General features: G+C 33.5%; 2 protein-coding genes across 2 annotated transcripts; both read right to left on the bottom strand.

The window, feature by feature from the left end:
- Positions 1–2,572: 2,572 nt before the first annotated feature.
- LOC104235243 (heavy metal-associated isoprenylated plant protein 32-like) lies at positions 2,573–4,007 on the bottom strand. The gene is made up of 3 exons (XM_009788964.2): positions 3,987–4,007; positions 3,541–3,616; positions 2,573–3,030 (listed from the first exon to the last, which is right to left on the bottom strand). Exons 1-3 carry the CDS (start codon positions 4,005–4,007, stop codon positions 2,573–2,575), a joined length of 555 nt encoding a protein of 184 aa, XP_009787266.2.
- Positions 4,008–5,273: 1,266 nt separating this feature from the next.
- Positions 5,274–13,856, bottom strand: LOC104235238 (elongation factor Tu, mitochondrial-like). The gene is made up of 12 exons (XM_009788956.2): positions 13,634–13,856; positions 10,350–10,425; positions 10,139–10,231; positions 9,985–10,059; positions 8,552–8,656; positions 8,371–8,461; positions 8,059–8,264; positions 7,723–7,806; positions 7,182–7,244; positions 7,015–7,077; positions 6,378–6,618; positions 5,274–5,552 (listed from the first exon to the last, which is right to left on the bottom strand). The coding sequence occupies exons 1-12, from the start codon at positions 13,804–13,806 to the stop codon at positions 5,482–5,484; spliced, it is 1,341 nt and encodes a 446-aa protein (XP_009787258.1). The 5' UTR covers positions 13,807–13,856; the 3' UTR covers positions 5,274–5,481.
- Between the last annotated feature and the right edge of the window lie 477 nt (positions 13,857–14,333).

Here is a 14,333-nt window from a genome sequence, read left to right as displayed (position 1 = left end):
ATACAAATTTATCGCTTAAAACATATAAAAAAAATTGTCATTTAATACATGTCATAAATATTTGTGATTACAAAATCATATCACAAAAAGTAAAATAGTAAAACTGTGTCCAAATTAATAGGATAACTAAGGTGTGCCCATATTAATCTGAATACCTCTATTGTTAAAGAAATAATTAATAACAATGATAATTATAAGTTTTTAACATTATAAAGATTTATTATACTATTAATATAAATCACTTATTATAGTAATTTAGTTAAGTTTTTATTACATTACTAAGTAATACTTTATTATAGAGATTATATATAATTACCTTAACTCATTTATTCTGTGAATACTTTATACCTTGCTAGTGCATAAAATTTAAACTTTAATTTATAATAGGAGTTTAAGTTTTGTACACTGATAATATTCACTCAAGTCTAGTTTAATTTTAAAAATAAAATAATTTTAATATAAAATTTTTGAAGTCAAATATACGGGTAAGAAATCGGAAAATAGTCACTTTTAACCTCTCCAATTAGAGTTTAGCCAGTATTTAAAAAGTTATTAGCAAATAGCTATTTTTTTTACACGAAAAAATATTTGGACAAAAATACCCTCAACTAAAACACGAAAAATTCCAGACTACTTTTAGTTTTGCATTAGAAGGGGCTAAAAAGGTACTTTAAGTCATATGTTTGAATCTCAACTATGATATACTAGTATAATAGTATGAATATTGAAAATTAATATAGCCAATTCAACTTATTTTGGATTAACTCGCCGTAAAAGTAGGAGAAAATGCACCAATAGCCATTTTTAAGCCCGTTGTTTAAAATATATTCACAATTTACAATGTATTTAAAGATTAGTCAATTCACTCAAACTTTAGGACTAAGTATTCTGAATTTGAAAATTCAAGATTAAGTGTCTTGAATTTCTGAACTACTAATTTAAAACTCAGGAGATAAGATTCGAACTTCTAGACATAATTTTTGAACTTTAGGATAAGATGTTTGAACTTTGAGGTTTAAACTCTAGGACGTCAGATCTTGAAGTTTGAGCGAATTAACTAATCTTTAAATATATTTTAAACAACATGCTTAAAAGTGACTATCGGATATTATTTCCACGTAAAATTACCAGTACATTAGTTGGATACAAATGTATGCTTTAGTGGAATTTCGATGGACCTCATCACTTTTCTTTTTTATAATTAAGTACTAGTAATAGATTTGATTATCTCATTGCATAATTATCCTATAAAAATTAATTTAAAATATGTCCAATTTAAGCGTGTGCACTACGCATAATTGTTGACCTTTGATGAATTAAGCACATATGAAATCAGATTATGCAAGTACACCATGATTACTTTAATGGACCTTATGTGATACGAATTCGAATAGGTCGGACTCCAAAACGAGCACCAAAATTCAGATGAGAAACCAAAAAAAAAAGTACTAATAGAAAAATGAATGTGTAATTTAGGTTTTATGATTAATTATAAAAGATTTTTGCACATTCAATGTAATTTAGAGGCCAACATTTCTCGTTTTTTTATTATCAGCCAATGCTTAAAATAAATATCGTCTTTTAAGTATTTAAATATTTTTTATACCGTCATCGAATACATTCTAAATCTGCATCAATAGCAAAAATCTATATCAATTTGCGCTGAATTTGACCCGGCAAAGGATAGAGCAAGTGTCGCTAAGTTTAAGATAAACAAAAGCTAGTTAATTTGACTTTGTTTAGTTAATTACTTACATGATGATTAAGACAATATTATCCAATTACACAAGCAAATTGTTGAAAAATTATAAAATCAGAAATTTATTATTTTATTAGCCACATGTAAAACGGAATTCTTCTTGTCTAATTAGTTAGTTCCTCAAAATATCAACCTTGCTAAAAGAAATAAAAAGAAGAACTAACTAGCTTAAAGAAAAGGAGATGCTGCAAAACATTATGGGTGTGTTTGGTATAACGGAAAATGTTTTTTGGAAAATAAATAATAGTAATTTTATTCATTTTTCGGTATTTGGTACAAAAATTAAGGAAAATAACATCTTAAGAGTGTTCATAAATAATTTACATGAAGTCATAAACTTTCGAACCAACAATCTTCAGAACCCACAAATTTCATAAACTTCCGAACCGCTAAACTTTCGGGAAAAAAAAAACTGAAATCTGAAAAAAAAGTCTTTTTGGAGAGAGGAGGTGGGGTGGGTAGGTGTGGGGTGGGGAAGATTTTCTCTTGATAAAGAAAACAAATTCATAAGGAAAATATTTTCCAAAACATTTAAGCCAACCAAACATGGAAAATTGAAAAATATTTTCCAAAAAATGTTTTCCTTCGTACCAAACACACCCTAAATAAGGGTATCACCGCAAAAATGTATGGCATTTACATTCAATTATTTGAAAACAGAATATATATACACATGTGAATGATCATCAAAAGTTCAACAAACACTGAATTCTGAACTCATAACTTTAAAATTATGACGAGTTCAGTCCTAAATGACCTCTTAAAGGATAATTGAACAATCAAGTTAATTTACGTACTGAATCCACCTTCACCTCACAGAATACTGCACCAGTTCATGGGTTCTTCTCTGATGACATGATCAATAATAATGGGTTGGTACAGCGACGACGACGACGACGACGGATCGTAGCTAGAATAAGGAGAAGAGTTGCGGTAGCTCGAACCGTAATAAGGTCGATCAACCAAGGCTCTTCTTGAAGAATAATAAGAGCTTGGCTCACCCAACCCATTGGAGTTGTGGTGGCCATAAGGTCCATCTATTGCACTATAGTTATTATTATTATAGCCATAGCCATTATTATGGTTATGGCCATAGCCATTATTTTGCCCATAGTGACTTCTTTGAGTGAGATTTGGATGTCTCAATTTCACTGATATTAATTCTGCATGTTGTCCTGATCTTGACAATGCCATTAACAATCTGTTTGGATCCACTTCTCCATAAACATTTGCTATTCCTTGTTCTGCATCTATTGTCAATGCATATACTCCTATACAAAGGCAAATTCAAAATCAAGAATGAACAAACTTATTTGAGTAAAAAAGGGTCGCTCGGTGCACTAAGCTTCCGCTATGTGCAGGGACCGGAGAAGGGGCGGACCACAAGAGTCTATTGTACGCAACCTTATCCTGCATTTCTGGGAGAGGCTGTTTCCACGGCTTGAACCCCTGACCTCCTGGTCACATGGAAATAATTTTACCAGTTATGCCAAGGCTCCCCTTCAATAAACTTATTTGAGTATGAATAAATGTTTTTAATTTTTTTTAAGTTTCTACTTTATATATATAATTCAAGTCAACAATAGGGGATGTGAACGCATGTGCGTTCGCCTATGTTCTTAATATTCTTTATGAAAATTAAAAACCTCCTTCTTTTAGATAAGAATCAACTTCATTTTTTAGCGAAACTTAATTATAAAGAGTTTAGGTTTTATGCGCTGACATTATAATTTTTTTTTATATAAACCGGTCATTTACAAGATAAAAAAGGAATTAATTACCTCGTACAGAGTGCAACACTTCCATCATTTTCATCTTACAAGAATCGCAGTTGACATTCACTTTCAAAGTGCAACTCTACAAAACAACATAAAAAAGCAATTGAACAGAAATGCAAAAATAATACCAATAATAACAAAATCAACGAGCTTAATGGTTCCAAGTAAAATATATGATCGTTCTCAATATCAATAACACATATGCATCTAGAACTTTTGTTGAAGTTAGCAAGGTTCGATGACCCCCCCCCCCTTCTTCTACTTCAAGTCCGCCTCTGCATGAAGATCATAAAATCGCACTATACAATATTGGTGCATGTTTAACCAAACTTTCACAATTTACTTATTTTGAAAAGTATTTTTCGTAGAATAGAGTTTCGAAAAGTTTACTATAACTACAAACATACAAGAAAATTGAAAGCTAAGGATATAAAAAAAAAATTACTTACCACGTCTGCGAAGGGCTCCATGGAAATCATTTACTGGTAAGTATAAAAAGAGAGATTAGTGAGAACAAAAATATATACATATACTTATATTTAACATATACAAATATATGATGAAGAAGAGTGCTAGGATTTTAATAATGAGATGCAATTTTCAAGATTTTATCACGTCTGAAAAGGTAAGTAAAGATTTGGTTTCATTTGGAGATTGTCTCAAAATGGAAATTCATTAATTTGCAGCTTAAAAGAAGAAATCAAATATCTTATCAATATATTAAGTAGTATATTACTTCAATCAAAATGGTAGCAGCTTTTACAATAAGCCACGTGATATCCTATTCTAGATTAAATTTTTATATACACTGATAATATAAAAAATTTATACTATTAGATTATTTTAAAAATAGTTATATGTAATTATGAAAATTTAACACAAATAACTTGTTACAATAGGTTACATTATACTGATAATGTAAATTTTGTATTCCTCATTTTAATTACAATTAAGATCTTTTAGAATTGAGCAATTAAGATTGAGAATGTTATTGTTTATTTATTTACACATGGTTTACATTTATAGTGTTTGTTTAATGTTTGGAACAAGTATTCTTGCAAAGACTCGATGGTCAAAATGAGTTTAACTAATATTCATCGACGTTGCACCTTTTCTTTTCTATAAAGTATTTCCAAACATTTTAATTTTTAAACTTATTAAGGAAAATAATGATAAAGGTAAGTTGGACTCTAAATTTATTCTAGACCATATTTATCAAAAAAGGGTAGATCTTGAACCACAAAAAATTAAGAATCATACTTCACCATGTGAAAAATGCTATGTAGATGATTTCTTCATATCTATTCAAACCTAAATAAACAATGTATTTCTTCATATCTATTCAAACCTGGAATGTTACCCAGGTAACATTAACCTAGTATTTGCTACCTACCGCGACCACAATAGTATACCCAGTAGGCCAGTACTATTGTGGTCGCGGTAGGTAGCAAATACTAGGTTAATCAGTCGAGACACGCGTAAGCTAGACTGAACGCCACAATTATCAACAAAAAAAAAATGGAAATGGCAAAGAGAGTGCTATCCTGAGCAGATGTGAAGAAAAAGTATCGAAAAATCACGCTTAGAACTTACTCATCAGATCATATACAGCACAATCAAATAACGAGGAGTATTAAACAAAATGCAAAGAGCATAAATCATTATTAATACAAAAAAAAAAAAAAAAAAAAGATGTGATTTATGGGCTCTAGCTTAAATAGATGACCTAGAAGATATAACGAGGTAGACTCATTTGCTGGTATATTCAAATGTCAAGACTTGGATTCTTTTGACACTGACATAAAAATATTTGCATCAAATGAAAACTACATCAGCAATTGTCAAGTCTTGTATTTTCCACAATGAACTAATCAATCTTTCTTTCATCAACCTGTCTAGAGAATAAACAAGATTGAACCTAAAATCCCCCAAAAACATGAATCCTCAGCTTATTACTTTTGAAACAACGCCAGCGCCAACCGTTCTGCCACCCTCCCTCAAAGCAAATCTTTGTCCTGCAAATTGTACACAGATAGCATTGAAACAACCAGAACTGTTCTACAATATTAGATAAAATACTTAAACTGAGTAGCATTTCTAAAATATAAATCCACTTATCCAGGAGAACCGGGACACACGGGCTAAATTGAGAAGCAAGTATTCATAAAACTTTCCAAGAGCATGTTAGGATACAAGTCAAACATTTGGTAAGCTACCCAAAAGTATCACATCTGTTTTGCAACATCAGACACTGAACACCTCATTTTATTCTTTTCATATGCAAAGAGCCAAATACCAAAGGAACAATATTTGGTTCTACTATCCAAAAGAACATTTCTTGCCCAAAGACCAAAGGAACAATATTTGGTTCTACTATCCAAAAGAACATTTCTTGCCTGATCTAGTCACAAGCTTCAGCAAAGAAATATCATGATTGGTCCAATCCCTAAGTCTTCAGATAATATAATTCGCCAGCCCCATTGCGTTATTTTTTCACAGTATTATGTCCATGATGGGGTACCATGATAATCTAGATTACGAGCAACAATACGGGAGCACCAAGTCCGTGACGACCATGAATCCAAGTATTTTGAGAGAAAAAATTGATTATCACATCAGTAATGAGAAAAAACAACAGCGAAGGCAAATCCCTTGTACAAGCAACACCATCAGCCACAACAAGTGAGGTGATTAGGGAAAATAAAGGTGATTTTGTAAAGTTAATCTTCTGCACATTTCGAATATATTATTGTCAATCTTCGAGGGGGTAAAACAAGTATAATCAGAAAATTCTAGAAGAATACTTGCTTAGAAAACCAAAAGCCTGAAGAATTTATTACCTGCATCAAGGGGAACTGGAGACATCAGCTCAAAAGTCGCAGTAACATTATCCCCAGGCATAACCATCTTGACATTTTCAGGCAACTCCACTTTGCCGGTGATGTCAGCTGTCCTCATGTAAAACTGAGGCATATAATTTGAGAAGAAGGCAGTGTGTCGACCACCTTCATCCTTTGTAAGTACATATATCTCTGCCTCAAATTTCTTGTATGTTTTCACACTTCCGGGCTTTGCAATCACCTATAAAACAAGAGGCCTATAAAAGTTTGCAACATATGTATGTAAAAGAAAGTCAATTTATTTTCTTAAGAATTCAGATTCCAACTTCATCACAAATTACAGTATCATGCTTGAAACAATCACCACAAGATTAAATTGAATTTGACTAATCCTAATTTTCTGTCGTTAAGGTGGAAAACTGAACAAAGAATTCTCTTTTTAGGCTGATGATAGAGCGTGCACCTAAATAGCAATATTGCAAAAAGGAACCTGTCTGATTCCAAAATGCTTTTAATAAATTTCAAGTGATACGGATCCAACATGAATTCTATAAAAGTAGGGCAAGCAATAAATGAAAAATATAGATGAAGACAGGTAAGAAGTTCTATAAAGAAAGTCACAGAATTTCAAACGTACCATTCCTCGCATAATGTCATCTCGTTTCAAGCCACGAAGAAGAAGCCCAACATTATCACCAGCCTAATGAGAATTTTTTTTTAAAAAAAAAAAAGAGAGGAAAGAATGATCAGTTAATGCTGTAAGAAACTCTTAGAAAAGTTATAAAGATCAGGTTAGATTTTTACTTGCCCATAATCCAAGCTCTTCTTGAACATTTCAACACCAGTAACTGTAGATTTTAAATTTCCCTATAAAAGAAAAATGATATTAGGAGCATGTGTTACAAAAAGCACAATTACATACTCTATCATGTACCAGGTATTTAACAAAGGAATCAGAGCTCTTAAAACTTCAAAGCCAACTAAGATTGGCTCAAGCATCTTAATCGTCAGAATAGTAGATAACCTCAGTCAAAGATTATGAATAGAGCATGTCCTCAAACCAGATAATTATATAGTACAACTCATCTAATGCATTGCTTGTATTTTCAACAGATAAGGTTGCATAGAATTCTATCCAGTAGCCCATAATGCCGATAAGATAAAGAAAAAGTTATATTAATCAGGTGATGACATTGACAGTCATGATTTTTGTCGTCAACAGTTTCAACCCAAACAGGGAGAACAAGCAGACCCAATCTAGATTACTGCCCCTGGAAATTACAAATTATGAAGTAATAATTGCCTCCCCAAATAAAGAATAATAAACAAAAGGATTACATGTTACCTGCATCAGCCCTAAAATCTCCACATCCTCTCCAACTTTTATGGTTCCTTGTTCAACACGGCCAGTAGCAACAGTTCCACGTCCCTATGAACCATAAACAAAGAATCATAAAATAATAATCAATACCACAGAGTCAAGCACTGAACAAGCATTAATTTATTTTTGGATTCCAGCAGACTCATTTTCCTTAGTTTTGCAGTAAAGGATTTGTTTAATATTAAAAACATAGAAATAAGATCCATACGAATTAGAAACTTGAAAGCAAAGTTGAATTTCAAAAGATGTTTCTGCAAAAACTCTTGAACAATGACAAAGCTAAAGAACATTTATAGTTACCTGAATTGAAAATACATCTTCTATTGGCATTAAGAATGGTTTATCAAGCTGACGCACTGGATCGGGGATATATTCATCTACAGCCTCCATCAACTTTAGAATAGCCTTTTTTCCAATTTCTTCATTTGTACTCTGTAAGGCAGACAGAGCTGAACCACGAATGATAGGGATTTCATCCCCAGGAAATTTGTAAAAAGTAAGCAGCTCTGCGAAACAGGAAAGCTCTTGTAAGGAAATTTGGCAAACATGTTATGGCAGTTACCAAGATATCAAAATGCAATAAATTTCACATGTCCTGGAAAACCTGGTTACCTCGGAGTTCCATTTCAACAAGTTCTAGCAGTTCCGGATCATCAACAGCATCGACCTTGTTTAGAAAGCACACAAGTGATGGTACACCTACCTGTGAAATGTGGGCACAGTGTAAAATTAGAATTACCACATGGAGCTTTCAGTTATTTACTAATCTGTCCATGAGATGACACATATTCACCTGGCGTGCAAGCAGAATATGCTCCTTTGTTTGTGGCATGGGTCCATCAGGAGCAGATACGACTAGAATACCACCATCCATTTGGGCAGCTCCAGTAATCATATTCTATGCAAAAAGAAACTATGAGAAAGCAGACAAAATGGGAGCTTGCATTAGGGGGAAAAAATTATTATCTTGTACTGGAAATCAAGTTTTGACATCGACAAACATAACTTACAATACCTGAAACAGTATTATCTAAAGAGGGAATTCAAACAGATGCATTTCTAGCTGACATGCTTTAGCTATCACACACACTGTCCCAGAAATTGTTACTTTTAGCTTCTCACGATCCAAATTAATTAAATTTACGACTAACGACTACTTTTTGAGGGATATGGTAAATCCCACCCTCCAAAAACCCCCCACCCCTGGACCCAACAATGGATTTTACCTTTTTTCCTTTTGGCGACTCGAGCTCATAATCTTATGGATAACAGTGGAGGATGTCTTCTACTAGACCACCCTTCTCTTGACTAAGGACTAGGTAAGCACCCTTTATGTTCGAACTGCAAAAGTTTTCAACTAGTAGTACTTTTGATATACTTTCAAAACCTATAAGTTTTATCTTCAAAAGAATCAAACATCATAGAATGTCATTTAAAAATTGGTCAACATATGTAACATTGTAGGGGAGAGGGCAACAACATGTGCTTCTAAAAATAGTCTTTTAGACAATCAAGATCTAAAGATTGTACTTTCTAGACTAGTTTTCCACTAACAGACAGAGAAAATGACCACTTTCAATATGGTAACAAATGGGATTTATGACTGTTATCTTTTTGCTCAGACCTTACAACTAAAAATCTTGGAGAACCAATTACAATTTTCCTTTAAATGATTGCTGTTATACGACATCACAATCCGTGAAAAAAAACCACCCATGATACAGAATTATTTGCATACAAATAGTTTCTGTTTCAAGCAAAGATAAGCTTGATACTAAGTATTTCCTGGGTTGCTGGTAATAAGCATTCCCTACGCCATAAGCATGTTTTTTACAAGTAACATAAAGCACTACATAACAAGCACTTAAAATCATTAAGTACGATAACTGAGAGTTGTTCAATATGGTAACAGATGGGATTTATGACTGTTATCTTTTTGCTCAGACCTTACAACTAAAATCTTGGAGAACTAATTACAATTTTCCTTTCAATGATTGCTGTTATACGACACTACAATCCGTGAAAAAAAACCACCCATGATACAGAATTATTTGCATATAAATAGTTTCTGTTTCAAGCAAAGATAAGCTTGATACTAAGTATTTCCTGGGTTGCTGGTAATAAGCATTCCCTACGCAATAAGCATTTTTTTACAAGTAACATAAAGCACTACGTAACAAGCACTTAAAATCATAAAGTACGATAACTGAGAGTTGTGCGTCTCACTTTAACATAATCAGCATGTCCTGGGCAATCAACATGAGCATAATGTCTTTTAGCCGTCTCATACTCCACATGGGCCTACAATACATCAGTCCCAGTGTCAAAAGAAAAAGAATTAAAAGTGAGAGTGTCAACAAAAATGGCACAACATCCATACCGTGGCGATAGTAATTCCTCTCTTTTTCTCTTCAGGGGCTTTATCAATTTCATCAAAAGCAACAGCCTTAGCCTTCCCTTCTTCTGCTAAGACCTAGAAAAGGACAGGTTCTTCTCGTGTCACGGATTGATTAGATAACTGAATGAGAAAAGGATAAATGTAGCAGACGGAAGGAAGGAAAATAACAAGTACCAAGACTAACCAACCTTACCTTTGTAATTGCGGCAGTCAGAGTAGTCTTTCCATGATCAACATGGCCGATAGTTCCCACATTAACATGAGGTTTTCTGCAGGAACCCAGAAGATGTTATTAGATGAGAACAGAAATCGGCTGGTGTAACTTTCAATTTCTGTTTGGCATAGTCGACTGAGAGCATATGAGAACAACAATATGGGCCTAAGTAAAGCAGAATACGTGGGCGTTTGGACATAAGAATTGTAAGTGAAAAAAAAATCAAGTGAAAATGGTATTTGAAAATTAGAGTTGTGTTTGGACATGAATATAATTTTGGGTTGTTTTTGAAGTTTTGTGAGTGATCTGAATGAAAATTTTGAAAAACAAATTTTGAGAGTTTTTCAAATTTTCGAAAAATTCCAAAATTCATCTTCAAGTGAAAATTGAAAATTTTATGGTCAAACATTAATTTCGAAAAAAATGAAAATTTTTCGAAAAAATGTGAAAAAATTCTTATGTCCGAACGGGCTCTAGATATCAAGGATTCATATAGCAGACCGCAACTACTTTAGGGTTAATTCGTAATTTTGTTGATCACTTGGCATTTCTCCTTGATATTTATATTTCCATCCACCAGAAAAGAGAAACTCAAAAATCTCCAAATTTCTGGAACAATATATATCAAATCAGTACAAGTCTAGACACGAAAGGAATTAGCATAATTTAAGATGGAATTGCAGAAGAAGACTCGCATACATGCATACAAGAAGAAAGAAGCATACTCGCTCCTATTCAATCAAAACAAATAAAAAAATAAATGGGGGTGTGGTCAGTGTTGTGAAAATCGCTCACTTCAGCGCTTAAAGCACGAAGCGAGGCGGGCACATGGTCGCTTTTGCGTTGTGAAGCGTAGCAGGTGATCTGAAGCGTGCACTTCTGCCAAAAAAGCGAGAAACGCGACTGAAGCGAGAAGCGACAGTAGCGAGCGCTTCACTATATTAAGTGGCTGCCAACGTTAATTAAATAAAAAAAACTGTCTTTTTTCAAAACATCATCTAGCAACAGAGAAAAACAGCGACTAGGGTTCCCATTTTCAGCACTTTTCAAGTTCAAGCCCAGGTATGTGATTTCTTCTTCCTCCTTTTACATTTTCTTTCACTGTTTCAGTCTCAAACTAGCAGCGAAATGCTGCCAATTTTTTTTTCTTTCAGTTCTTCTTTTCTCATTCTCTTCTTCTTCTTCTTCTTCTCTTCTTTCACGTTTCAGTCCTAAATTGCAGCATTTGCCCAATTTTTTCTTACTTCATTCTTTTTCGTTTCAGTTCTTCTTAGTTCTTACTGCCTTTTTTTGTTTCAATATTTAGTTTTAATATTTTTTTTAAAAATTCTGCTTCAGTTCAAAAAAGCGAGCACTTCGCTTCTCGCTTCACGCAAAAAGGGGCTTGTCGCTTTTCCTCGTTTCACGCTCTTTACAACACTGGGTATGGTTAATCTAGAGGAAGTTTAATCTTAAGTTTGAGTGAAGGTGGCTCTTAAGATTAGAACATAACTAAAGAAGAACTCATAAGCTTATTGGACGAAAAAGCAAAACAGCTATAATGGCATTCTGTTAATCTAGTGAAAATTTATTTTTACATTCGAGCAAAGGTGGCTCCTAAGATTAGAAGACCAAATAATCACAAGTCCAGGCATTAAAGGAAAATTGCAGAATAGGAAATGGAATTACAGAAGAGCTCTGTCCAACATACATGCGTATCGAAAGAGAAGCTAAAAGAGCACAATGGGTGTTCAGGCACTCCACTAGGAATTTAATGATGTAATCTAACATTCTGGTGGAGGTTGGCTCCTCATAACAAAATATAAAATCTAAAAAATGTCCAAACTTAAAGGAATTTTGCATCGTTTGAATGGAATTAAAGAAGAATTGGGTCCACCATAGATGCGTAAAGGAAGAAAGAAGGGAAAGTCAGTACACAATAAACACTCACCCTCCCCTATATCACACTAGCCTGAGGGCACTTCATACAAGCCCTTCCTTAATTTAGCCTTTTTCCCTTGCTCTTCATACCTCCATGCAACCAGAAAAACTCAAATTGCCACAGTTTCAGGAAAAAGAGATCACACTATTACAAGTCCAGGCATGAATTGGAATTTGCATAACTAAAGTGGAACTACAGAAGAGCCCAATCCAACATATACTTATATAAAGAAACAAGCAAGCCTGCTATACCTATATGTGTGCTCAGGTACTCTATTTGATAAATCAACAGAGCCTCAATCCAAAGTTAGTCAGCGTTGGTCATATGTATCCTCCATATACATCGCATGCTAATGGAACTCGTTTCATTCTAATACTAGATAATTTTCCTTCGGAGACAAATTAGGTATTCTCACCATACACCAATGTACAAGTCTCTAAACAATTAAAAAAATTCTCTACAAAAGAAAATTTTAATCTTACAAGTGAAGGTGATCATGATCTCCACCATGGGTTCAACAAATGCAGGAGCTTCATTTGCATTTAACATTTCATCAAGTAAAACTGAGAACAAACAAGACTGATATATGTGTGGTCGATACTCCAATCAATCAATCAACAACGACTTAATTCTGAACTAAGCAGGTCAAGTATAAATGTGTTCTATATACATTTCACTCTATTCGAACTCATTTGCACCTCAATTCCTGACTAGTCGAGGTCAATCCTTTCAAGACAACTTAGCGGTTCTCCTGCTTATCCCTACACTAATATACAAGTTCCTAAAGAATAACAATTTCATCTTCTTCTTTTTTCCTTAACAAAAGAAAATTTTAATCTTACAACTGAAGGTGGTCATTGATGTCCACTATGGGTTCAAAATAATACTGCATTTGCATTTAATATTTCATTTAGTAAGAACTGAGAACAACCAAAACGGATATATTTGTGATCATAATAATCAGTCAATCAACTACGTCTCAATCCCAAACCAGAGGAGGTCAAAAATTCATTCCAATACTAAATGTTTGCCTTAAATTAGGGATTCTCGCACTTATAAGCTAATATGCACGGTCCTAAACAATAAAATTTAATATTTTTTCCTCAACAAAACTGCTTTATGTGTGATCATACTCCAATGACCAATCAATCAATCAACTATGCTTCAACCCCAAAATAATCAGGCCGAGCAAATTTATTTTCTATATACATTCCTGCTCTATTGGAACTTCGTTTCATTACAGCGCTACACAATTTTGCCATTAAAAAAGCAAGTTTTATAAACACGTATTGTTAAACTAATACACAAAATTTCTAAATAAATAAAATGTTTTAAATCTTACGTTCGAGTAAAAGTGGCCATGGATCTCCACCAGTGGTGGTTCAAAAATGCGGGACTCTCATTTGCATTAAACTGAGTGGGCGCTGATCCTCTACAGCAGGAATTGTAGTAGATTTGAGGTGAAAGTTTAAACAGACGCTTTGAATTTGAGCTTCTGAAAGCTACTGACGCCATTGGAGAAGAAGAACTAAAGCTGAGAAAATGGAGAAAGTGGAAATGTTTGGAGTTTTACAGGGTTTAGGGTTTTAGCTTGAAAGAGCAGATAAACGACGACGTTTGAGTTAGCTGTAATGGGCTTCAGCTTGCAAGCCGGGTTTGGTTAAGGTTGAGCTTAATGAGAGATAGTGGTTTCAAGCTCGGGTCGGGGGTTGAAATTTTAAATATGCTATTTAAAATATATTCACTATTTATAATATATTTAAAGATTAATCAATTCGCTCAAACTTCATGCCTGAAGTTTTAAACATCAAGGTTTCGTGTCCTAAAATTCGAAAATTGTATCCAAAAATTCGAATTTTATACCCTGAATTTTAAATTAGCAACCTAAAAATGCATGACATTTAGTCTTGAATTTCGAATGCTTAAAAATTTAGGACACTAAATCCTGAATTTCAAATTCAAGATGCTTTTAGAGCGTGTTTGAACTGACTTTTAAGCTGGACAAAGCAGCTTTTAAGCCTTTTAGCTTTTTTCAGTATTTG

This window comes from Nicotiana sylvestris, chromosome 2 (assembly GCF_000393655.2).
Source record: "Nicotiana sylvestris chromosome 2, ASM39365v2, whole genome shotgun sequence".
Classification (NCBI taxonomy): domain Eukaryota; kingdom Viridiplantae; phylum Streptophyta; class Magnoliopsida; order Solanales; family Solanaceae; genus Nicotiana; species Nicotiana sylvestris.
This window is presented reverse-complemented; position numbering and strand designations above follow the sequence as displayed.